Source organism: Erythrolamprus reginae, chromosome 7, assembly GCF_031021105.1.
Source record: "Erythrolamprus reginae isolate rEryReg1 chromosome 7, rEryReg1.hap1, whole genome shotgun sequence".
Lineage (NCBI taxonomy): Eukaryota > Metazoa > Chordata > Lepidosauria > Squamata > Dipsadidae > Erythrolamprus > Erythrolamprus reginae.
The window spans coordinates 21,431,434-21,458,827 of NC_091956.1; the positions used below are offsets into that span (position 1 = coordinate 21,431,434).

General features: G+C 39.6%; 1 protein-coding gene across 6 annotated transcripts in view; it reads right to left on the bottom strand.

Annotated features, from left to right (window-relative positions):
• Positions 1 to 3,692: 3,692 nt before the first annotated feature.
• RBPJ (recombination signal binding protein for immunoglobulin kappa J region) overlaps positions 3,693 to 27,394 on the bottom strand; it is a 43,961-nt gene continuing 20,259 nt past the window's right edge. For 3 of the 6 annotated variants that reach the window (XM_070757131.1, XM_070757136.1, XM_070757130.1), the window contains exons 2-11: positions 25,195 to 25,233; positions 22,982 to 23,077; positions 18,550 to 18,715; positions 14,081 to 14,255; positions 11,917 to 12,054; positions 11,660 to 11,772; positions 6,415 to 6,555; positions 5,829 to 5,984; positions 5,008 to 5,111; positions 3,693 to 4,136 (exon numbers count right to left, since the gene is read on the bottom strand). In XM_070757131.1, the coding sequence (XP_070613232.1) occupies positions 3,821 to 4,136; positions 5,008 to 5,111; positions 5,829 to 5,984; positions 6,415 to 6,555; positions 11,660 to 11,772; positions 11,917 to 12,054; positions 14,081 to 14,255; positions 18,550 to 18,715; positions 22,982 to 23,070 (1,398 nt within the window). In that variant the 5' untranslated portion in view covers positions 23,071 to 23,077; positions 25,195 to 25,233 and the 3' untranslated portion in view covers positions 3,693 to 3,820. Of the gene's footprint in view, positions 4,137 to 5,007; positions 5,112 to 5,828; positions 5,985 to 6,414; positions 6,556 to 7,973; positions 9,698 to 11,659; positions 11,773 to 11,916; positions 12,055 to 14,080; positions 14,256 to 18,549; positions 18,716 to 22,981; positions 23,078 to 25,194; positions 25,234 to 27,394 lie in introns of those variants that run through there. The other 3 variants (XM_070757135.1, XM_070757132.1, XM_070757133.1) reach the window with 1 other exon arrangement.

The following is a 27,394-nucleotide window of genomic DNA, read 5'->3' on the forward strand; positions in this document are numbered from 1 at the left end:
AAAAATACAGACCTTTCTTAAAACTGCAGCTGTGAGGCTCACAATTTAAGTTCTTCCCAAGCAGAACAAAGCAAACTCACTTGGTGGTGGGCTTTTTGTGGTTTTTTTTTAAGGTTATCAAGAAAAACATGTTTCAAACAACAAATTAATTCTCCACTCCTTAACAATGGAAGCATCTGGATTGCAATTAGGATTGATTCAATGGTCGCAGGACCTGTTAAAGAGGGTGGGTGGGGAAGAGATTCTTGGGCCAATGTAGGAGAAAGCAGGGTCCCTTCATCAGACACGTGGTTTTGTCGTGGGCTTGATGGATTTAATAATATTCCCAAATGTACCCTCCCCACCTAGTAGCTACCAGGAAAGCCGGACCGAATAGGTGCTGTAAAACTGACTGCCGATTCCAAGCAGGAAGTTATAGATGGTTAGTCAAGGGACTTGGACTCGTAAGAGAACAGAGGCTTGGCAGTTTTATTCTTGTACAAATAAATGGTGGGAAACAAATGCCACATGAACTTATTTGAGGTTGCTGTTCTAAGCACTGAACAAATACTCCAATGACGCAAAAATGCAGCTGATAAGAGATAAGACTGACTCAGAAAGTTGAAAACTAGGCCACACGAGTTTGGCTGCGGGAGACTCTTCCCAAATCTACAACACCTACAAAGACAATTGTTCCTCCACCCAATCCCTCCGATAAATCTGCAAAAGCTAAGGTTAAAAGATGCCGTGAAAAATAAACTAGTCCTCCTCCCTCCCTCTCCAATGCTCTCATAGTTGTTACAGGTAGATTAAAAAAAAGAGAGAACATTTTAAGTTTGTTTGTCTTCAAAGAGTCCTTCAAAGATGCAAAATAAGGAGTATCTTCTGTTCAACAAGGACTGAACAAAACTAAACAGATTATCTGGCAAGCGATTCAGAAAGACGTTAATGCTGAACTACGGCAAAGAAGTCTAAGAGTTTGCCAAAACTTCAGTCTGTGAAGGCTAAAGGCTTATAGCAGTTTTAATCAATTCTGTAATGAGACAATTAAGTTCCCGAAGATTAAGGGAAACCTAGGATGCCATCAGTTTTTTCATCCTCAAAACAGTTGGCTAAAAGGTTGTAGCCTATTCCATTAAAAGTGTGGCATTACACTCTGTAGAACTCTTTACACTACACAGGGTTTTCCCGTGTACATCACAACAAGCAACAATGAAACAGGAAAAATATGAAGGCTCCTGGGAGCAGATTCAAGCAAGTGATAAGGCCACAAAAAATCCTTGCCTTTGGTCATTGCAAAGAATGAGACGAGGCAAGGTAGAAATTAGTTATTATTAAGGACCAAACATTAACGAACATGTTATTTGGAAAGGATGAAATGGCATTTAAAAAAAAATACAGCATGCAGGGAAGTCTGGGATGGAAATAAAACACCTATTTTTTTTCCGATTGTGGCATTGAATTGATCAACTGTGCTTAGCAACTGCAGTCTTCAACTAAACAGACTTTAAACGGGAGAAGCAACAAAGTTAACACAGTAAACTAAAACTGTAGATTAAGTGTGGAAATTGCCTTTCCACACAAAGACTACTTTTTAAGAAGTTCAGCATCGGCTACTGTACTTAAGTCTTCCGTTTATGGAACAATGAAGATTTATTTATTTACTTATTTATTGGATTTATATGGAAATTTATAACGAATGAAGGATATCTCCTTTTATGACAACGGGGAAAAATCCCATTGGGGCTAAACTCCCGATGATCCTAAGTCTTTGCTTGCAAATAAGATTATTTAAAATCAATTATCCAAAGGAGGAAAGGATAAAGACAGCACAGGACAAATTCCTAAACAAGTACCAAAACTGATGCATATAAGTGCAAGTCAAGGCCCAATTAATGAATTCCAGTTATTAAGAATCCACCAATATATTACGTTAGATCTGCATAACTAGGCTCAGCACATGAACTTCTGGATCATCCATCAAACCCAAATCACTAGATGTTTAAAACACAGTTTCAGAAGATTCCACAAACCTAAAAAAACTCGTAGGATCCTTGATCTACAATTTTTCGAATTCCTCAGATACTTCTTACAACAGTCAGAGGAAAAGGAACTTTTTGAATTACCAAGGAATCCTTTCCTTCAGCGTATTCTAAAATGCTACAAGCAATTACAACGATGATGGAAAATTAACTGAATCCCTTCCCATTTAATGCACAGGTTTTAAATATGGTGGTCGTACTGGGCCCATTTCTTATACAGCACGTCTCTCCGCTGTTTAAACCTCAATGACTGTAGAAGAAAACGGTGGTGTAATTCGGTGCTTATTTAACATGTAACCAAGAGACAATTATAACGGTGTTATAATTGGGAAAGGAAAAAGGGAGAACAATCCACCTCAGTTTCTTCTACAATCAGAAATTACTGCAAGGTTGGGAACAATCTCTTTACATGGCAGGAAGGAGGAGAAAATACACGGACATTAGTTCATTAAAATGATGTAACGCAAGAGGGGAGCAAGGGTAATTTTTCACAATTCCCAATATAAAACAAAGCGGAGCATCCAACAATTGTGGCAATTGTTTGAAGTAAATGCTGATGTCTGCCTATGACAAGAAACATACAGCCAGATATTGTTATTGGGAGCAGACTGGGGTTTTTTTCTTTAAAAAAAAAAAAATCAAATTATGCACACACACAAACACACACACACACACTTAACTTACAATAGCAAATTATGTACAGGGGTAGCCAAAAATATAAACATAAAAATAAAGCCATCCTGACAAAATCCTGAAAATATGTTTTTTTTTTTTCTGATGAAAGGGAAGAACAAAACCTTTAAAAACACTCACGTACATTAAACACAAGGGCAGTTCAAATAACTGCACAAGAGGCCACATTTCTAATGTTAAAAACCTCAGGAATCAACATTATAAATATTTTTTTTAAAAAACGGAGAGAAACACAAAATAAGAAACGATGCACAACGATGGGGGGAAAAGGAGCCGTCGAGTCAACATACGTTGCGTGTATGTGTTGCGGGCAAGGCAGCGGCATTTTTCTTTAAAGCTTTTTGCACAAACTTCATATAACTCTTAAAAAAAATATGCTGGCCTTTACAAGGTTCTACTTGCTGGATAAAAACAACATTTTTTTTTTCAGAATTCAGTTCATAAAAAGTCACAAGACTTCAGGTTTTTTTTTTTAAAAAAATGCAACAGTTCCAGGAACAGACCGCGCAAATATATGGAAGAATATGGTAGATTATACAAGCATGGTCAGGCTTGGAACCTGAATATACTTCAGAGCAAATGCTCAAGAGGAGGAAAAATAATAATAATAATAACAATAATAATAATAATAATAATATATAAACTATTTGGTAACAAAAGCGTACTATATGTCGTGATACAAAAGGCATGGTGAAAATGTACCTTTTTCTCTACTAAAGTGTTCCTTGGTCCATAAAAACCATGTTTTGTCCATGTTTTCTAAGTTCAATTTGACTCTCAGCCACTTTTGCTTTAGCTGCAGTTGTGTGTCCATTTTTAAAAAGACAACTAAAAATAGACTTTCCCCCCCTCCCCATAAAAAGGGGTGCTGGACACCCCTTCCCAACACATTTCATTTTTTATTGTGGCTTCGAATTGAGATCAGCACTTGTAGGTGATAAAAAAGTTCGTATGGGGACAAGGGAGTGGGTTGTATTATTTTTCTTTTCTTTTCTTTCTCCTTCTTCCCCTTGGGAAACCACCACAGTTGTTCGGTTTCATTGTTTGAAGCACTTGAAGAGTATTTTTTTTGTTTTAAAAAAGAAGTTCCACACAAAGAGCAGTGGTTAGGAAACCACAGTGGCTGTTGATGACGTGACGCTGTTGGGATTTGTGCTGACGTTTGTGTAACTCCCTTCACTGTTTGTGTTCGATTCGCTGGAGGCCAGCAGGCTCGAGTTGGCTCGGAGGATAGCCCCGGCGGCGCTGCAGTGAGGTCGAGGGCCGGGCTCTGGGGTGTAGGTGAAGGTAAGGCTGGTGGAGTAAATGATGCCATCGTTGCGCACTAACGTGACCGGAACCTGGACGGGCTGACGGACCCACCGCCATCCTTCTCGGAATGCAGAGATATCCGGGACGACACACAGCATGCTTTCGGCACACCTAGGAAAGAAGCGGAAGAAGATAATTAACTTCCTCGATATGCTGTTAACATTGCAAATTTGTATTACAGTGGCACCTCTACCTACAAATGCCTCTACTTACGAACTTTTCTAGATAAGAACCAGGTGTTCAAGATTTTTTTGTCTCTTCTCAAGAACCATTTTCTACTTACAAACTCGAGCTTCCAAAACTGTAAGCGGAAAAGACATGGAGAAGCCTCCGTGAGGCCTCTCTAAGATTCTCCTGGGAGGAAACAGGGCCTCCACCCTCCCTGTGGTTTCCCCAGGCGCACACATTATTTGCTTTTACATTGATTCCTATAGGAAAAACTGCTCCTTCTTACAAACTTTTCTACTTAAGAACCTGGAACAAATTAAGTTCGTAAGTAGAGGTGCCACTGTATATCACTTTATTAATTGATTACATTGGTCAACACACAGAAAAAATAATCAGCAAAGGTAATATGTCTGTTTTATGGAGCTTGATGTGCTGATTCCAAAAATATGCTTATCTATCACATAAAGTGTCTGATATAGAAGCATTTTTGTTATTGTGTTATTTCTGATTTGTAGATTACTGTTTTCTTAATGTCTCCAGTATATTTCTGCTTGAAGACCTCTGCATTATGGCATTTCCTTAATGAGCGCTGAGGGAAAAAAGGCCGTAAAATTAGGTGTAAAAACTGCTTAATGACCAACACGACTTACTACCATAATTCCAGGCTCAACTGTGGCTGTAGGTTTGAGGATTACATGTGTGAAAATTCATGTAAATTTATTATTTTGGTTAAGTGATTGATTAATGTTTTCATCATTAGAGTCCCAAGCAAGCTTCCAAGAGTTACATTAACAAGGCAAAGATTATACAACACCTGTACATCGTTTCAGCTTCCACATCCCCAAACCAGACACGCAAATTTGGAGTGAAGTTCTGCCCGGTTAGTTCCAGCATTGCTACATCTCCACCACCATTGAGCTTGTGAAAATAAAAGGAAAGATAATGAACTATGTTTATCATGTGAGACAAGCACAAAAATGCAGTTATTTCAGGGGACCCTATTTGAATTAAAGGGAGCTTTTGGGGGTGGGGTGGGGTGTGAAGACAGCTGAATCTTCAGAAGAGAATTTTTCATCCTTACTAGTTGAATATGTAAAAAGGCAGCAACAACTAGCGGAGTAAAATCCACAGGGACTCTTACCTTTTTTACTTTTATATGAATAGAATCTTGTAAATCTATCTTTTCACAGCTTGAGTAGTTGAGATTTCCTTTCTAAGTCTCTTTCTCTGCCCATTATTTATAGCTGAAGGCTAAGCCCTATCTTATTTGATTGCTCCCTAGCCAGCATCTCTTCCCTGTCCATCCTTCACTTCCAATTGACTCTGATGTACTATTATATTTTTGAAACAAGAAATGAGACTATTTCTTTCCTTAACTGGAATGACTGCAATACCCAAATTAAATTTTGCAGAAAGAGAGAAAAAACTTTATCTTTAGCAAATACAAACAGCACACCAGAGATTTGGTTCTCCCTATGTATATTTCTGAATTCCTAAAGATGTAAGTTTCATCAAATATTTTCAAAAATACCAACCATACCAACCCAACCCAACCCACTAAATGGCTAGTTCTCTGTAACCTCTATTATTAACCATGTTCAAGCAGGATTAGCTAGAAAGGAAATTCTGGCTTACCTGAAGACTTTCTACAACAGGCACAGGTGTTACAGGAGCATGGACGGGACCCATGCCCTCATAAAATGTATATTCTGCTTTATCTGTGCTAATGATTGTCCATGAAGCTCCATCATTAATCATCTCTTTATTTGGTTCTTTGGGACATGGAGTGGCCTTTAAAAGAAATTGCCAGATACTTGAAAGAGCATAAATAATACAACAACAGAGGCTTTCAATAAAACATCAGGCCCAAAATGCAGACCACAGCCCTATATATTCTCTTCAGACTTGTCTTTTTCTGAACAAATTCTCTTGTTGGTCTCATTTCTTCCTATCAAAACCCTGCAACTTCCTTCCCAACTTGCAGTTTTCGACTACAATGCAAAAATATATGGCAGGTTAAGGTGCCACCTGCAAGTAAAATATGCAGTCCTACAGTGTTGCAAATATAAACCCTATAACCATGCTATACCATTTTAAAAGGAGGAGTTACTCAAAGGCTGCGGTAGGTGCTATAGTCATCATGGTACTAGTTTTTAGATATGCCCAATGTCAAAAAGATCACAGAATAATGTATACTATACTAGTATGTCATACAACTTACTTGAAATTGGATAATTCGCTCTTGGGAAAGGCACAAGTACATTCGTTCAGTATCTTTAAGGTAGAACGCACACTTATGGAGCTGGGATACTGGATCATCTGCATCTAGCAAAGCGGTTTGTTTGTCCACTTTCCGTATTATCTGCCAATACATACAGTTCAATATTTAGAAAGTTTTTTGAAAACACCATCACCACCAATATCATGAATGTATCACCTTGGATGGCTATCTCATGTATTATCAGTTGGAAATGGCTTTCAAAACTGTTGCTAAGGAATTGTGGTTATTTATTATTATTATTATTATCATCATCTCATTTATTCATTTAACATGAAACTCAATCAAGTGAACATTTAAAGAAGTATCACAAATATCACTGACTGGCACTGATGGTTGATATAGGTTGCTGCCAGCATCTTAGGTATCAACCAAATCTTCTTAAAATGTACAATGTTCCAAGTAGCACTTTTTTTGCTGGTGTTATTGCAGGAAGCTGTAATTTCTTGATGTATTTTGCAAAATTCTTGCATATTTTTTAAAAAATATATTTTTAAAAAACACATACACAACATACGACAAGTGCTCAGTGATTTGTGCCCACCACCAGACAACATTCGCACCCCTCCACCAACCTGGGTGCATATTTTACATATATCCTTTTAACTCAAGAGCAATATATCTATTTACATATTATAAAGTGATTCCAATTTACAGTAATCCCTCGCTACTTCGCGGTTCATCTTTCGCGGATTCGCTATTTCATGGTTTTTTGCAAAGGGAAAAGAATGTCGGGGCAGGGACAGTTTGTGTGTGTGTGTGGGAACACTGCAGTGGCGGCCTCCTTCAGCCCGTGCGGTAGCTGAGAAACGCTGGCCTCTCTCAGCGGTCAGCAGCGGTGGGTTGTTAACAATACAGGGAGGGTTTAAAAGTCCAAATACTCGTTAAATACATGAAAAAATATATTTCCTTCACTTCACAAAAATTCATTTTTCCTGGAACACATTCTCCGCGAAAAACGAGGGATCACTGTACTCCTTGTGGCTTGGTTTCGAATTCTACTAACCATATATCCTCTTACCTTGTCCCATCGTCCCATCAGTTCTCGCAAATCAGTTTCATTAGCTGAATTCATCCTTTTGTCCATAATCTCAAATTGAATATGATCCACCATGTACCGGTACCAATTTTGCATTGTCCATTTTGTCGCATCCTTCCAATCCAAGACTATTACCACCTGTGCGCTTTCTATTGCTGCTTGTTTTATTTCTCTAAATTCTCCCATCTCATTGCTTTTAACTAATACTGTCATTTCCTTTATAATTGTCCATCGTATATTTAACATCCTATTAATATCCTCTTACACTTTTCCCCAAAAGTTCTGCACTATCGGGCATTCCCAAAGCATATGCATAAACGCTCCTTTATCTTGACACCCATGCCAACAAGTATTTTTAACATTCTGCTGGAAATATGCAAGTTGAATGGGTGTGTGATACTACTTATGTAATATTTTCCTTATTATTTCCCTAACCCTTGTATTCTTAATTTTCCTTATATTCTCCACTATATTTATCATCTCTTGCACATCTACTTGTAATTCACTCTGCCACCATTTAGTCAATCCTTGGGTCACATACTCATCTGACTGCACTAATATCTTATATATATATTATTTGCTTGCGCCTTTGTACCCTAATTTTTTCTCTTATTACTTTTTCTAACTCTATCTCCTCCTTAAATAGTGCTTCTTTATTCTCCCTTTCATTCAGATATTTGCATATTGCATTTATTTGTAGCCATCTTCCCTTACCCAACCACCATTTTATACAATTTTTATTTGGCCTCCCATCCTTCTCATATAACTGTTCTATCTTAGTTATCCCTCTTCCCTTCAACTCTCTTATAACCCTACTTAGATTTGTTTCATTATCTCTATTTATTACATATAACAATGACAGTTTTGATTTATATAATCCTATTTTCCCCTGCCATTTGTTTCAAATTTCCATGGTCCTTTTCAAGAGACCAATTAGTTTATCTAAATCGCTCTTATTCCACCTTATAAAAATTAATTCTCTATTCTTTATCCCATTCATCTCTTTTTCCAATTTCACCCATTTATTTTCAAATAATTGCAACTCCATTAATCTTTCAATTTGAAATGTGTCTCTATACAACTCCAAACAGGGAATTCCTCATCCACCTTCTTTTTCATTAGCTATTAACCACTTTTTTCCTTACACTCGGTCTTTTATCTTCTTCAACCCAATAATTAAGTTTTTTGTCTCACTCCCTGAACTTTGATGCTGACAAACTCCCTGGCAATACCTGAAACAAGTACATCATCTTGGGAACTATCATCATTTTTAATGCTCTTATTTTGGCCATTCTCCTTAACTTTTTCTCTTTCCAACTCCTCATCTGTTTTAACATTTTCCTCCATATTTGTCTATAATTAACCTCCTCAATTTTCGCTGGATTACTCAATAACCAAATTCCCAAGTATTTAATTTTCTTTAGTCCTAACTTCAACCCTAATTCCTTCCTAATTTCTATCTGCTCTCTCGGACCTGTATTTAAACACATAATCTCTGATTTTTCCATATTGACCGATAACCCCAATTCCTGTTTAAACTCTTGCAAAATATTTCTTATACCTTTAATCATCTCCGTCAGGGTCTGGGTCAATATAATTACATCATCTGTAAATAGGTTTCATTTCATTTCTATTTCCCCTAATTTTATATCCTAGACAAGTATTATCTTGTCCTATCTTATTAGCTAATGTCTCTATTGCTATTACAAATAACATTGGAGATAATGGGCATCCCTGCTTGGTGCCGTTTTGAATTTTAATTCTCTGCGTTCTTTGTCCATTCACTCTTATGCATGCTTCCTTCCCTTTATAAATCTCTTTTATAGTTCCACAAAATTTGTCCCCCATATTTAATTCCTTACATAAATTATATAAATAACTGTGGTTAATTTTATCAAAAGCTTTATAGACATCTAATTTCAAAATTCCCAATTTCCTTTTAGTAACAGTAGCATGGTGCATCACATTTATTACATTTTTGATTGGTTCACTTATCTTCCTACCCTTCACAAACCCATATAGATCCTCTTCAATTATTTTGGGTAAGATATTTTCAAGTCTGTTTGCCAATATCTTCATAAATATTTTATAATCTTGATTTGCCAAACTGATAGGACGGTAGGACCCTGGCTCTCTTAAATCTCGATCGGTCTTCAGGATGGTAACAATCTCTGATATCTTCCAAGTCTGCGAAATATCATGAGTTTGCAATATATTATTAAACAATTTCCCCAAATGCGGCAACAATTCATTCATATAGGTTTCATAAAATTCTCCTGTAAACCCATCCAGGCCTAGTGCTTTGGCTTGTTTTAACCCTTTAATTACTCTAGCAATTTCATCTTGTGTAATTTCTGCATTCAATATTTGTTTATCTTCTTCACTTACTATTTTCCCAACATTGAGGGCTCCTATATTTACCTGCTCCTCTTTATACAAATCCTCATAATATTTTCTCATTATCTTCTCTAGCTGCTGTTTACCATAATCTAACCACTCCACTAGGATCTCTCAATGCTAATATACATACTTTTTCTTTCCTCTCCTTCAGTGTTCCCTCTAATTTTTTGGGGGGGGTGGGCGGAAAAGTATAGTGTCTGAGCGGCAGTCCCTTTGGGACTGGGCGGCCCAGAAATAAATAAACAAATAATAAATAAATAAATAAACAAACAAATAAACAAACAAACAAATAAAAAACCCACCCTGTTTTGCCTCAGAGAATTTCAAAATAAAATACTGTACTGTGTGTCTATAACAGTGAGCTCATAATAGGGCAACTCTATCAATATCAAAATGCCACTTAAATAGTTGAACTAGTTTCAAAGTAGATTTTGATTTTCTTTCTCTCTTCCTTACTCCCATTCTTTTTCTTTCTCTTTTTCTTCCTCTCTTTTTTCTATCTGTTTCTCTCTCTTCCTCTCTCTCTCCTTCCCTCTCACTCTTTCCCTCTCGGCTTCTGAGCAGGTTTGGAAAACTCTGAGTTGATGATGATTTTTAAGTGAGCGATTGCTCACTGCTCAGCTTAGAGGGAACTATGCTCTCCTTCAAATATCTTGCCATTTGTTGCATTGATTTTGTCCCCCAACTCATTATTTTTTCTCGCATTGTCATTCTCATTTTGTTCCATTGGATCTCATTAAACAATTTCAATTATTTCCTTTTCAATTTCAATAGGATATGTCATTTCCTGCTCTTAGTTAATCTCAAATGCTCTTGCATCAAGTCTATTTCCCTTATTTTACTCTCCCTTTCTCCATCCCACCTCTTTCTTATATCTACTTCCATACATATGCATTGTTCCCTCATATAAGCCTTACATGCATCCCAAACAATTGATTGTTGAATATCGCTTACATCATTAATTCTAAAATATTCACATAACTCTGTCTGCAGTTTATCTTTATCTTGTTCGTTAGAAGTTAGCACTGCATTATATCTCCAAATTCTTTAATTACATTCCTGACCTATTTCTAATTCTGCCAATAGTGGGGCATGATCTGACAACCAAATACTTTTTATATCTACTTTTTTAACTTGTATATTGCCCACCATATTCATTAATATATAATCAATACAACTAAATGTATGATATCTTGCTGAATAATAAGTACCTCTATTTGGTATGTCTGCATGGAGATCCACCATATTAAGTCTATTTAAATGTAACATCCTGCTATTTCCAATCCCATTTGTTAACTGCATATTGAAATCTCCTGCCAAAAACGTTGTGCCCTCCTTAAAGTTATCCAACTTCCTCTTTGTATTTATTATAAATTGTTTTGTTTTTGCATTTGCGGCATAGATTGCCGCCAGTGTCAATTTTTTTTGATTTATTTTCCCTTTAACAAACAACCACCCCCCTTCTCTATCTTGGATATGATGCCAAGTGCCCCAAACATATTTTTACAATCCGACCAATCAGGCGTTTAGAGTGGAGGTGTCCCTCTGACCTTCCTGCCAATCAGCTTAAAGCTCTGTTGGGAGAATTGGCGCTAGACTTGTGGTTGGGGGGCACCACAACATGAGGAACTGTATTAAGGGATCATGGAATTAGAAAGTTTGAGAACCACTGCTCTACATTTTAACAATATTTTTTAAAAATACATTTTTCTTATTTAGGAGGCGATACACTGAAAATGTAATATGTACCAATCTTGGGAGCGCCATGCCAGTAACCGAACAAACGAGTTTGACTGTCTGGCCATAATGAATGTAGCCATCTCGGACTGTGAATTCCTCTCCTTCGGATTCATCATCGTCCACTGCGGAGGAAAGAGATATATCAGCATGCCGGGCAAACTTGAATCCGTTCCCAAAAAAAGCATAATGCTACGATTTTCCCCAAACCCGGGAAAGATTAATTTTAAAAAAAAAAACCCACACAGGGGGGGTTCAGTTTTACTCACGGAGATGAATGAAAAATGCTCCCCATTGTTGCGAGCTGGCATGGAAGTTCCCTCCTTCTACGTGCAAATATCTGGTGCTGACTGTTTGGGACCGAAGTCTATTAAACAGTGCCACTTTTGTCCCTGATGCAATGCATACTGCAGGAGAACGAAAACAGAGCCTTTAATATACCAGCTATAGCCTAAGACAGGAAAGATGTGCTGGCAATGAAATCAGTACAGTGGTACCTCTACCTACAAACGCCTCTACTTATGAACTTTTCTAGATAAGAACCGGGTGTTCAAGATTTTTTTTGCCTCTTCTCTAGAACCATTTTCCACTTACAAACCCGAGCCTCCAAAACTGTAACCGGAAAAGGCAGGGAGAAGCCTCCGTGAGGCCTCTCTAGGAATCTCCTGGGAGGAAATAGGGATGGAAAGGGCGGGGAGAAGCCTCTATGGGGCCTCTCTAGGAATCTCCTGGGAGGTAACAGGGCTGGAAAAGGCGGGGAGAAGCCTCTGTGGGGCCTCTCTAGGAATTCCCTGGTCAGTCAATAAATAAATAAAAATTAGAATAAATTGGTGTAGAATGTTATCCTTTAGCTGTTTATCTTTACAGCCTATTTTTCATGGGTCTTGAAGTATGCTTTAAAACAGGGGGGGTCCAACCTTGACAACTTTAAAACTTGGACTTCGATTCCCAGAATTCTCCCAGAAGTCCCCGGTGGGATTTCAACTTCCAGACTTCTCTGTACTGCAGTGGTGGGTTCTAAAACCCTTTACTACTTGTTTGCGCATGCGCAGAAGTGTTCTGGGTGGGTGGGCGGAGCCTCCCGCTGCCACCGCTATCAGTTCTAAGAACCACGCTGAACTGGGAGCAACCCACTGCTGCTGTACTGGCTGGGACCGGGGGAGGCAAAGTTGGCTCTTCTATGACATTTGGACTTCAACTCCCAGAATTCCTGAGCTAAGTCACAGAAGAGCCAATGTTGCTTACTTCTGGGCTGGGGAATTCTCGAAGTTGAAGTCCACTAGTCTTAAAAATGCTACAATTGGACAACCTTGTTTAAAAATATTGTTACCATTTTCGGAGTATAAGAGGGTGAAAACGTCGGTGTATCTTATACACCAAATGAAGCCCCAGCCAGCCACCCCCACCCTTTGGCTTCTGACTACCAGCAATTTACCTCCTTGCAGCAAACAGAACAGAGCCTGTTAAGCCAAGCAACTCATTATCAGCTTCCCGACCCACAGCTGACTGAAGCTGCAGGCAGATCATGTGCTGAAACTGAAACTGAAGCTACCAGGAAGCAAATTGCTGGGAGGTATAGGCAGAAGCAGAATTTTATGCTAATCAGACTGCTGTAACTGGATCAAGGAGGCAACTATAACTATAAATGTCTGTATAGTGTTCAAATTATTACTTATTTTTTAAAGACTGCTTTATTATTGATCTAAATAATTTAACAAAATGAAGAAGCTTTTTAAAAGAAATGCTTGATCTGAAGAGGCCCAGTGCTTTTGCATTTTCTTTGAAATAGCAGAGAATAATGTATACTTCCAGAAACTTTAACAGCATATGTACAAGTAGAGTCTGAAATGAAACAGTGTCCTGATTTAGTATTAAGTATTAAGATAAGGCAGCTGAGTCAAACCCTGACTTAGTCCATGTTTGGAGTAGATCTATTTAAATAATTGGGAGGAGTTAGTGTGACTACATTAAAAAAAAATTCTCGCATTAATATCCTGCTATAATGTACATTTCTCCAATTATTTGCTATTTCTATGGGTCAGGCACACATGCACAGAAACACACAGCAAACAGTGTATATCATCTGTGCTGTTTGCTGTGAGGGAAATTGTTGGGAGGCAAAGGCAGAATTTTTCCCCCTTGTTTTCCTCCCCCCAAATTAAGGTGCGTCTTATACGCCAAAAATACAGTACCTCTTTAATTGGGTAATCTGAAAAATACAACGCATACAATAGTTTTCCCCTTCTCTCTCTCACTACTGAGATTGTTGTAAGCTGAAATCAAAAACTTTCTTTGTTGCAACAACAAAGTTATTTGATAATGGGATTGTTCTACCAAAGGCATTCTTAAAGAGATAAATGGAAAACTCATAAACTCCCAGCACATATGTGAAACATAGACTACAGTCAATGAAGCTCGCCTGCCAATACTTACAGTCTGCGTTTTTCAGCGATTGTTTCTTTTTTGAAGGCTTGGAGATGACTTTGATCCGTTTACTAAGGAAAACACCGATATCGTCGCTATTGCCATAGAACATTTTTACGGATAACATGAAGTGCTTTCGCTTGTCAGAGTCTGATATGTACAAAGTTTTAGCTGTGCAATAGTTCTGTGGGTATAAAGAGACAGTAATTTAGTATTTTCCAATGAAGCACCGTTAAAGATAATTATGCATAGATATACCAATTGAAAGTTTTTAGTAGTATTCTAAAATCATAATAAGTTTGAAAATGGCTCGTTTATTGCATTTCAGAAAAAAAAGTTAACAGCATGGTGAGAATTGGAAGTACATGTGAGTTCCCAACTTCACAAAGAGAAAGTGAATGAGTTACATCAACATCAAGTATCTATAAGATACTCTGCTATAAGTAGTCGATACACATATTCCTGCTTTATTCTTTTCCTACAAAAGGGAAAATTAAATGGAAATATATTGCTTTTTCTGTCATTTGAACCCAGAGTTTTATTTATTTATTTATTTTTTTATTTATTAAATTTGTATGCCGCCCCTCTCCGTAGACTCGGGGAGAGGTTTTATTTGGAAGAAATTAGTTGATTTCTTCCAAATAAAACAGGATTGTACCATCCAAACATGTGATCCGTGTGATTGGGGTGCTTTAGGGACGCCTTAATTTATTTGGCTTCATGCTGTCCACTGCCAACAATTTTAGACATTGTAAACTACTTCTCCCACCGTAGTCACAGTGAAGCCAAGCGCTACATGCGCTTCATCATATCTCCTCCTCTTAGCTTCGGGAGACTTATATTTGTCTCGTTATCTTTGTCTGTCTGTCTCCTTTCTTTTCATCCCTGTTAAATATTTTTCCATGATGTCTCTTATGGGTTTATTATATGCACTTCATATCTCCCGCTCTGTGCCGTTCCGTGCAATAAACCTCTACTCCCTGTGGCAAAACCCCCACATTTCCCGGGGTTATGTGCCCCCGCGGCATCACTTCACGCCTCCCCAGGGCCCCCGCCCCACTATTTGAGAAACACTGATTTAACAACACTATAATCCTTTGAGGGGTGGAGTCTGGGCAACTGAATGGAGCTAGCAGAGAGTTTTAATGATCAGATGCCCTTCCTGTTGCTAATGTGGAGTTTTGTTCAATAGATTGATTGATTTACATATTTATTTAGACTTCTAAGCCGCGTAATACCTTGGTACTCAATGCGACTATATCTCTGTACTCAGGGCAGATATATTCTCATTGTACCCAGACAGAAATATCTGCTTCTACCTAGGATCGAACTCACAGGTAGTGAGGCGAGAGCTCCACCTCTAGGCCACCGCACTACTCTGTGTGATAAATCTTGATAGGTTGTATTATTTCAATACAGTGATGTTGATATAATTCATTACATTCTTTAGGCATCTTTATACAATTTACTCTGCGTGAAATGAAAGCAAATATTCTCAGTGCAGTATACTGTAAATCATTTGTTCATTATAAACTAGGATAAAACAACAGTGCTGCCTTATTGTGACACTTTAAGTATGAAAACCAGCTAGGTGACTTTGGGCTAATCATTCACTCTCAGCCCCTCACCTTACAGAGTGGTCAGGAGAACATGAAGAGGAAGGAACATTAGGGATGCCCAACACCCTGAGTTATTGATAAATGTAATAAAGGGGGGAATTAAATAAAAATAAATAAAATAGCATCCCTACGAGCTTAATATACCAATTCATTATTGTGAGTGATACAATCCTGAAGTCGTATTAGACTAAGAATTCTCTCCATCGTGTAATGCTTATAATCCCTGCAAAAGAAGGCACGGTCTCTCACCATGAAACCATTGTATTTTTTCAGAGTATTAAGAGGCACCTCCCCCCCCCCCAAAAAAAGAGGGTGGAACTGTCAGTGCGTCTTATACACTGAATACAGCTATTTTGACTCTCCCGAAGCCCTGCCATGTCCCATTTTTGCAAAAAATGGGACCTTTTTTTGCAAAAATGAGGTGCACAGAGGGTTTGGGAGACCTGCAGAGTGCTCCTAAGGGCTGGGGGAAGGCAAAAAATGCCCCCAATGTGTGCAAAAAAAGGGGGCAAAAAACAGGCCATTTTCCACAAAAACTGGGGTATTTTTGCCTTACCTTAACCCCTAGGAGCACTCTGCAGGCCTCCCATATCCTTTATGCACCGTATTTTTGCAAAGAAGGGTGAAAAATGCAGCATTTTTTGCAAAAACTTCTCTTATTTATTTATTTATTTATTAGATTTGTATGCTCCCCCTCTCTGCAGACTTAGCCCTCAGGGAAATTTGCAGGCTTCCCAAACCCTCTGCGTGACCTGTTTTTTTGCAAAAACAGGTCCATTTTTGCAAAATACTGGTTCACAGAAGGTTTGGGAGGCTTGCCAAGTGCTCCTGGGGGCTGGGGAGGCCAAAACCTTTTCCCCCCTTACTTCTTTGAAGTCTTGGTGAATCTTATAGACTGGTGTATCTTATAGTCCGAAAAATACGGTATTATATTTTATGTTTTCATTTTCTCTGATAAATAGGGAAGGAAATTTCATTTTGCTGAGAGAAACGAAGCCACCGATGTCGGAAAATGATTTCAAGCAGGATATTTAGGAATAAAAGTGATTCCTTTCAGTGAGCGAAAGCAAGGAAAGGAGCATTTTCTTTCATTAGCCAGAATGTTTGCACATTTATCAACACCACCATGTACACTGTTCAAAAAAATAAAGGGAACACTTAAGCAACACAATATAACTCCAAATAAATCAAAAGTCTGTGAAATCAACACTGACTGACAATCAATTTCACATGCTATTGGGCACATTCAACTTTGCACAGAACAAAGTATTCAATGAGACTATTTCATTCATTAAGATCTAGGATGTGTTATTTGAGTGTTCCCTTTATTTTGTTTGAGCAGTATATTTTGTATGCACTTTGTTCAACAAAGAAAGTTCAGCATTTAGTTACAGGTAATCCGCGTTTACTGACTGCCCCAGGCAGTGACTATTTGCAGCTCAATGGTAATGAAAAAGTAAACAGTACCCAATGTCCATACTTACAACCTTGGCAACATCTCTCTCCGGTAGATGTTCACCTACAATCAGTTAATACACCCTGTCCTATTTTAACCTATTTTTAACCCAAATTGCCAAAACAAGTGATCACTTTCCAAGGTCCTTTTATCCACAATGCAAAATTACCAACTGCAAGTTAACAAACTCAGCTCTGTAACCTTAATTAGCTGATTAGAACCCTCCAGCTGATAAACTTTGCCTGAAACTGACAAGACCCTAATCAGTTTCATGATAAAACCTTTGTTTGTCCAGTAGTAGTTAACAGGAATCCTGCCAGGAAAACATCTGGCACTACTTCGTTCCTTTGTTGTGTGTTGTGTACTATGTGTACACAAGCACACTATGTGTCCTGTGTAGTCTACTGTAATTCCTTTCTCTGTAATGTAAATGCAAATATCAATTATCTGCTTCCTAATTATCTCAGTGGCGGGTTGAGCATCCGAAGGGCAGAAAAGTGGGGGGAAAGGGCTAAAAGATTTGTCTTTTTACCGAGCTTCCTTGTGAGTCGAGCTTTAAAACTTTTCCCATCATTGGATGGGAATTCCCATCGTTGGACACAGATGTTTGGGGCAATATCTTGAGCCGTGGTTGGGCAGCAGTTAGAACACAGCATTGCAGGCTAACTCTACATTCAACTGCTAGGAGTTCGATTCTTCACCAGGCTCAAAGGTTGACTCAGCCTTCCATCCTTCCGAGGGGGTTAAAATAAGGACCCTGATTGTTCGGGGGCAATATGCTGACTATGTAAACTGCTTAGAGAGGGCTATAAAGCTGTATATAAGCCTGGGTGGCACAGTGGTTTGAGTGCAGCACTGCAGGCTACTTCAGCTAATTGCTAGCTGTAGTTCAAATCTCACTACCGGCTCAAGGTTGACTCACCCTTCCATCCTCCCGAGGTGGGTAAAATGAGGACCTAGATTGTTGGGGACATTATGCTGATTCTATAAACTGCTTAGAGAGGGTATATGAAGTGGTATATAAGTCAAAATGCTATTGCTATATAATTGTAAGTGCTATTGCTATCCTCCCGATACTGCAAAGCAAAAGAAAGCTGAAATAAAATCATAAAGGCAGTTGTGAGCGTGTGATTTTTCACTCAGCAACCACTCTGTTTAAAGATTGAGGTGATGGTACAACTGTAGTCACTAAAGAAGTATAAAAACAAGATCTAAAACCCCCCATGAGACCATCTAATTATTAATTTTTGTGCATAAAAGCAGGACAAAAGCCAAAAGATACTCAGTGGCTAAGAATGAACAGAGAAGAGCCAAATTTAATGCGTTCGTACTTTGAACTGATTTATTACTCACACTGACCCTGATATGTCAGTATAACAACTATAACATTGCTTTCAACCCACCTTTCCTTCCAAGTTTAACTGCTGCATCTCTTGGTCACTATTTCCAATCCCAATAAAGGCGCATGGCTGAGACTCTTGCTCAGAGCAGCCGTCTCGTTCCATTTGTTCTTTTTTTTTCTTCCATCCACTACCCATGAGATAGACACATGGAGGAGGGCAAAAAAATCTGAAGACAAAAGAGCAGAAAATTAAGAACACCTGAAACACACATCCCGTTGGTTGCCAAGTCATTTGTATCCAGCACAAAATGCCATTTTTGTGGCGAGGGGGGCGTTTGCCCAGGTTCGCCTGGTGCACCAGTTGCGGCCCTATCTGGACCAGGACTCACTGCTCACAGTCACTCATGCCCTCATCACCTCGAGGTTCAACTACTGTAACGCTCTCTACATGGGGCTACCTTTGAAAAGTGTTCAGAAACTTCAGATCGTGCAGAATGCAGCTGCGAGAGCAATCATGGGTTTTCCAAGATATGCCCATGTCACACCAACACTCCGCAGTCTGCATTGGTTGCCGATCAATTTCCGGGCACAATTCAAAGTGTTGGTTAAGACCTATAAAGCCCTTCATGGCATCGGACCAGAATACCTCCAGGACCGCTTTCTGCTGCACGAATCCCAGCGACCGGTTAGGTCCCACAGAGTTGACCTTCTCCGGGTCCCGTCGACTAAACAATGTCGTTTGGCGGGACCCAGGAGAAGAGCCTTCTCTGTGGCGGCCCCGACCCTCTGGAACCAGCTCCCTCCGGAAATTAGAACTGCCCCCACCCTCCTTGCCTTTCGTAAAGGTCTTAAGACCCATCTCTGTCGTCAGGCATGGGGGAATTGACACATCTCCCCCGGGCCTATAAAGGTTATACATGGAATGTTTGTGTGTGTGTTTGCTTTTAATAATGGGTTTTTTAGTGTTTTTTAAATTATTAGATTTGTTTTTTACATTGTTCTTGTTATTGTTGTGAGCCGCCCCGAGTCTACGGAGAGGGGCGGCATACAAATCTAATAAATAAATAAATAAATAAATAAATTGTACATAATCTGAACAAGAGATAATTAAAAAAAAAAGATTTTTGAAGGAGCTTTAAAAAAAAACAACCTCAAGGTAGTGAACATGCTTAATATTCCTTACTCCTATTTTCCGCACATCTCTGTGAGGTTAATTAGATGAGAAAAACAGGCTCAGCCATTAAGTTGACTTTCATGCCTAAGGAGGGACTGGAACTCATGGTCTGATGGTTTCCAGCCTGATGCCTTTAACCGGTAGCTCGATTTTGTCGCTGAGCTATTTAAATCCAGAAAAAGGGAAATGGAAGATGGAACTTAATTGGCTTCCCAAAGTCAGAAATATGCATACAACTTCTCCAAATACTAATTTTGCCCCCAAATTCAATCAGATGTAGGATTTGGTTTTGCTTGTTTATATAGATGAAAATATTTCTTTTGTGGCAAACTTGGAATTAGTTGGAAAGGTAGTACCTTCACCTAAATCTTTACCAACTACGCCAGTGATGGGGAACCTTTTTGGCATTGAGTGCCGGAAAGGGAGCATGTGTGAGTGTTCCTCTGGGCCGCTACCCAGAAGAGGAGCTACCCAGGGCGCATGCATGTGCCTGAAAATGAACTTCCGGTTTTTGGTGCACGAGCTAGTCTTCTGGGTTTCTGGTGCGCACGAAAACACACGCGTGACAATCAGTTGGCTGGCGTGCATGCTCATGCAGGAAAACAGAAGGTGATCCCTTCCAGTTTCTGACACTGCCATGCATAAAAAGGCCAACGGAACATCATGTGCCAGAAACCTGGAACAGCACTGTTCCGCCCCGAGTCTCTGGAGAAGGGCAGCATACAAATCTAATAAATAAATGAATAAAATTGGGCATCACCACACTTTGGGCAACCATCACGGAGGTAGGCCTTCAAGGGTAGATGTGTGTTATTTAAAAAATTAAAATATTGAATGACGGATCATAACTAATAATTGCATTGAGAACCGTGATGGTGAACCTATGGCATGCATGCCACAGGTGGCACGCGGAGCAATATGTGAGGACACGGGAGATTTTTCCATGTTTCAGCTCCAACACATGGGAGCTCATTTTCAGCCCTAGGAAAGGCCGTTTCGCCCTCTGGACACTTCCAGGAAGCTTCCCTAAAGCCCCGGAGGCAAAAAAAAATTATCCAATGGACAAACCGGAAGTTCGGAAAAACGCACTTCAGATTTGCCCATTTGGGCATTTTTTTTCACCAGAGTGCCACACTGGTAGGAACCCACTGGTGCAATTTTTGGCGATCCCCCCCCCCCCCGGCATCTCATGAGAAGGAGCTTCTCAGCTGTACTTTGGAAGACGAGGGAGGGACGGAGCTCTTCTTCCAACACAGGAGACCCGGGGGGGGGGGGGGGGCAAAAATTTCATCAGTGGGTTCCTACTGGTACGGCACTCTAGACCAGTGTTTTTCAACCAGTGTGCCGTGAGACATGACCAGCTGTGCCGTGGGGAAATTAAACATGGGTCTCCAAACTACCATTCATTTCAGGATATCCTGTTTGTGTTCATTGAAACAGGCCCAGGTTTCACACTAAGTGAGTATAAATACATCTAGAAACTATATTATTAACTATATGTATAGTGTTCCCTCGATTTTCGCGGGGAATGCGTTCCGAGACTGCCCGCGAAAGTCGAATTTCCGCAAAGTAGAGATGCGGAAGTAAATACACTATTTTTGGCTATGAAAAGTATTCCAAGCCTTCCCTTAACACTTTAAACCCCTAAATAACAATTTCCCATTCTCTTAGCAACCATTTAGATTATTACTCACCATGTTTATTTATTAAAGTTTATTTTAAAAAATGTTTTTTAAAGGCAGACGAAAGTTTGGCAATGGCATATGACGTTATCGGGCGGGAAAAACCGTGGAATAGGAGAAAAAACAGTGAGGTATTTTTTAATTAATATTTTTGAAAAACCGTGGTATAGATGTTTTGCGAAGTTCGAACCCGCGAAAATCGAGGGAACACTGTAATATGTACTGTGTTAGAGTGTCATTTTGTGTCATTTTGGTTGGTGGTGTGCCCCAGGATTTTGTAAATGTAAAAAATGTGCCGCGGCTCAAAAAAGGTTGAAAATCACTGCACTTGACCACACTGCCTACCAGGCTTCAGAAAGGACTGTGCGCATGCTCGAGGGGCAGTACGGGGGGGACAGGACATGTAGGGGGTAGGGAAGGGGTGTGAGCACATTGGCACGCAAACCAAAAAACGTTCGCCATCAATGATTTAGAACATGTTATTTCCTGAGAATGCTTGTACTGCCTTTTGAAAAATTAGATGATTACTGTATCTTTCGATTTACAGATTTTTAAGCTACAAAAATGAGAGGAGACAATTTGAAAGAATGCTAGTAAGAAATTAATCTAAAGTACTACAATTTAAACAGTTTCCCCAATAATCCTGTAAGCCAGTTTTGCTTAGGGAGACAAAACCAAGGAAAGGCCAAGGCAAGACCTTTATTGTCACTTTGTTTCTGTGAACACATGGCGTATATTAAAAAATGAAATCCTGAGGCATATACACCCACTCTGTTTTCTTTAAAAAGTATTTTGTTGTAATTTATTTGGTTGACAGAAATGTATGCTTGTTGAAAACTTATTTTAAATGGTCACTAGATGGAGCTCTACACAAGAATCTAACAAAGACCATTTAAAATAATTCAGAGCAACCTTTCCAATGCAAAATCTTAAGGTTCCTAAATGGATGCTTTTCAGGATTTATTTTTTAAGCTACAGTTTGTTATTTCAAAAATGAAAGAGAAACCCCCCCCCCCCCCAAACATAGTTATGTTAAATTTCTGTAACACAAAATCCAGAAATTTTGCATCATTAATTTCATTACCTCCTTATAATAAAACTTGCCCTTGCGGGCTTCCTTCTCAGCCAGGAATTCTAATAGTTACAATCCATGACATCCAAATAGAAAATGATTGTTGAAAGCTGCTGTCTACATACCTTTTAAAAAATTTCAATTGCAAAATACCATATTTCTCAGAGTGTAAGATGCACCTTTCCACCCCTAAAAGCGGCTGAAAACACGGGTGCATCTTCTACTCCGAATGTAGCTTCTCCAAAGCTTTTTTTTTTAGCCTTAATGAGGTCCTAATGATCTTCTCTTGCAGGCTTTTTCATTGTTACTCTCTGAAAAATATTTTTTCCAGCCCTAAGTCTTTGCAGGCTTTCTTTCATTGCTACTCCCTCCGAATAAGGATTTTTTAAGCCCTAACCAGGGAATAAAATAATGTGCTGAAGTGACCAGACTGAGGATGCTAGCTAGATGAATACCTAGTAGGCAGATTTTCCCCCTCCCTATTTTCCTTCCTAAAAACTAAGGTGCGTCTTATACAACGAAAAACATGGTAGCCCAGTGCATAATTCAAGATACTTGTTGTTACCTTTTTTCGTTTCCATAGGATTTCTGAGCCACTTTTGCATGAAGTATGAGGACTGTTTGATCACCGCGCTCCTTTAAATAGTTCCTCATAGCTTCCCTAAGAATTGAAAAACAAAGGCAATCAAGTCAATAGAAAACCAATTTTTATACACCTATTTTTAAAGCACCCCATTGCTATGTGTCTGAACTTCGTGAAGCTGTGTTTCTCTTGTGGGGTCTGCCAAAGCTATTAGGGCACCTGTCAGCCTCGCTATGTTTCATCCTTCAACTACGCTTCAGCTGTCATAAGTAAGGGGGCAGGGGAGGGCTAGGTGTTTTGGGATTTGGGAGGGGACGTTTTTGGAGGGGCCTTAGTAAGTTTCGTTTCTTCTGGTGAAGGCCAGGGGAGTTTCGTTTCTCCTGAGAAAATGTGATAAGGAGATCCGTTAGTGGCGTGCATTCCATAAGCATGACACGACGGTAAAGATGCGTCCACCTAAGATGGACAATGGGAATTGGTTGTTTCCCAAAGGGGGGCAAGTGGGATACTTTGATATGGGCAACTATCACGCCTTTTTCCTTAGACTTTGCTTTGCTTCTGATGCATTCACTTCTGATTTAGTAAACTTTACTTTTGAAGTTCAAAATGGACTCTGAGTTTTACTTTTCTTAAATATTGAGTGGAGCCATCCTGACAGCATCCTTCACTCCAAATTCTCATGGCCACCTTGTCATCTCACCCCATCCTATCCCTTATGACCATAATTTTGGGCTCAATTGCAGTTGTCAGGAACTCAACTCAAGGACTATGTGTAGTGATCAAGTTGATTTCCACCAGTGTGTTCTGCCCCAGCTATGGACCAGAAAGAACATATTGCACATGGTTTGTTCAAATCTCAGTTTGAACGGACCAGAAAGAATGTAGCACACACGCAGAGTTTGTTTACTCAATGAAGGACTACTAATAAACTTGTTTAGTAGCTGACACACACAAACATCAATTAAATCAGTCTTTTCTTGAAAAGCTAGCTCTTAATGTTCTTCTGCTAGCTGTTAATGTTAATTAAACAATAACAGCTAGCAGAAGTCCATAAAGTAATAAATCAAGTCTAAGCAATTAGTCTTGGATATCTCAAGAAGCTTATAAGGGTTGGCAAAATGCCTAGGAGTCTGCAGGAAGAAAGCCAAAACAGATAAGATGACCAGAATGAACAAATGTTATTTCCTGCAGAGTTTTTTGCTATTATCGACATCCCTTAAGTAGGCTAGGGGAGTGTTCACTTAGCCCCAAGCCTTACTCCCAAGGAGACCTCCTCCTGAGGAACCATTCCTGCCTTTTGGCAGCTCTGCATGTTTGTTCATTAAGAAGAGGATCCTCCTCTTCTTCTTTATCAGTGATGTGAGATGCTGGAGGTTCTGAAGGCCCTGGCTGAAGCTCTGCCTCTGGCACCGAGTCCTCACTGTCCAACTCAGGTATCAGCTGTACAAGCTGCTGGCAGATCACACTGGCCTCTTTGCGGATGGGATCCGCTACCAACTGCACGGGCTGCTGGCGGGCCACAACACAGTGTCAGTGGACTGGATACAATTAAGGGCTGTAATATTAAGGAAGGGATGCTCCACACCTATGAATTTCTGGGAGGGAAGAGGCCACTTCCTGTTTGTAGTAACACATTGGCTGATCTCCACATTTTCCATAAAGTCTAAATCTGCTTACTAAGTCTGCACTACTATTACTACTAGTTTTTTCTCATCATTCCTTTCACCCATTACCTCCCACTTATGACTTTATGACTGTAACTTGTTGCTTGTATCCTTAAGATTTTTAATATTGTTTCCTCATTGCTTATTTGACCCCTATGACAATTATTATTGTTGTACCTCGTGATTCTCGACAAATGTACATTTTCCATTGTGTGCACAGAGAGCATATGTACCAAAGACAAATTCCTTGGGTGTCCAATCACACTTGGCCAATAAAGAATTCTATTCTATTCTATTCTATTCTAAAGGATCAATGTAAGGAGTAATATTAGCAGCTCTGCGAGGGCGCAGGTGAAGCTGCCCACTGCTGTACAAGCTGAGCTTAGAAGCCAACAGAACAGACTGCCTACTGTAATGGCAGTGACTGCTTCAATGATCCTTCTTGCCTTTCCAGAGAGGCAGTGGATATTATAACCCACACCACTGGGGAAGGAGCCCACTCTAGGCCTGAACACAAGGACTGAACCTTACCTGGTGAGCCGCTTAGGTGGAGGTCGCTCACCGAATTTCCTGTAGGGGAAAAAAAAAACAAGTCATGAATTACAAAATGGGCACAAGATACAAGCAAAATGGTGCCAGCGTGTGCCAACTTGATTGTGGACTCTCTCTTTAACTTCATTCAAAGTCAGGAGGATAGACGCTGAAATATTTTTTCAAAAATAATTCTGACTGGCCAATTACCTGATAATGATAATAAAATCAAAGATAGTAGCAATAAGAATAGGCACCCTTGGGGGGCAATCACAAAATATCTAGATCGGGGTCTCCAAACATGGCAACTTTAAGACTTGTGGACTTCAAACTTCAACTCCCAGAATTCCTCAGCCAGCTGGCTGAGGAATTCTGGGAGTTGGAGTCCACAAGTCTTAAAATTGCCAAAGTTGGAGACCCCTGCTCTAGAGCATCATTCAAACACCATTACCATTGACAAAATCCTCAATTACAAAAGTCAAGCCCAAGTCCAAAGATAATTTCAGTTCTTCTCCTAATAGACAGAATCTTGACAGACTACAACTATAACAACTAACTTAATAGACATAACCTGGGAGATCCTACGGTGGGGTTATCCTGAATCTTTTCCACATTCCCTCATCCAGTTCAGGACTGTGCAGCCACTTCTTTTGGGCCTTCTCTTGGTATGTTTTGCTTCCTCCCTCGGAAGCCATAGAGCTATGCTTGATATTAAACACACTCTCCCACACACACACACACACACACATTCCTTCTCCACCTGCATAAATTCCATCCTGAATCATTTAATATTACTAAGCAACATCTGCCTATCTCAGGTCCATGGGAAGAACTTGACTAAATGCCAAATCTAAACAACTGAATAATTGTGTGACCAACCATAATTATAAGATACCATGGTATAGAGCCAGGTTTTCCAGGTTTCTGACACCTTTGTGTATACAGCAGTGTCGGAAACTGGGAGAGCTTCCATTTTCCATTGTGAACATGCCTGCCAGCCAGCTGATCGTTGTGCATGCATGCACACCAGTAACCGGAAGATTAGCTGGCTGGCGCGCATGTGTGTACCAGAAACCAGAAGTTCATTTTACAGCGCACGCATGCCCCCTGATTAGCTCCTCTTCTGGGACGTGGTCCAAATAAGCGTATGTGCACACTCCCTTTTTTGGGTGCTGAAAAGGTTCACCATCACTAGTATTTATTTATTTATTTATTTATTAATTATTTATTAATCAGATTTGTATGCCGCCCCTCTCCGCAGACTCGGGGCGGCTCACAGCAATAATAATACAATGTAAACAAATCTAATATTTAAGTTAATTAAAAAACCCCAATTTAGAAACCAAGAGAAGGAGAAGGCCAACTCTGTGGGACCTAACTGGTCGCTGGGATTCGTGCAGCAGAAGGCGGTCCTGGAGATATTCTGGTCCGGTGCCATGAAGGGCTTTATAGGTCATAACCAACACTTTGAATTGTGACCGGAAACTGATCGGCAACCAATGCAGACTGCGGAGTGTTGGTGTGACATGGGCGTATTTAGGAAAGCCCATGATAGCTCTCGCAGCTGCATTCTGCATGATCTATGCATTGGTCTAGAACAGGGATAGGCAAAGTTGGCTCTTTTCTATGACATGCGGACTTCAACTCCCAGAATCACTGAACTAGCATGATTGGCTCAGGAATTCTGGGAGTTGAAGTCCACAAGCCAACTTTGCTTACCACTGGTCTGAAACCAGGAAGCTATAAGTTCTAGTCCTGTTTTAGGCATGAAAAACCATCTGGGTGACTTTGGGCCAGTCCAACCCACCTCACAGGATTGTCATTGTGGGAAAAACAGAGAAGAGGAAGGATTATGAAGAAGAAACTGTATGGAAAAAAATTGGGATAAAAATATTTTTTTTTAAACAAAACAGATGAACTGAATTAAATCAGAATTGGACCCTGATTATTTTAAAAATGAGTACAGATTTTTAAAAATTGGGGTTGCCAGCTACCCATCCATGTTAGAACTCAAAAGCATATTGGGTAGTTTCACACCAAAAGTTTAACCAAAGCACATTAGAGCCTGGCATAATACACTGCTCAAAAAAATAAAGGGAACACTCAAAGAACACATCCTAGATCTGAATGAATGAAATATTCTCATTGAATATTTTGTTCTGTACAAAGTTGAATCTGCTGACAACATGTGGAATTGATT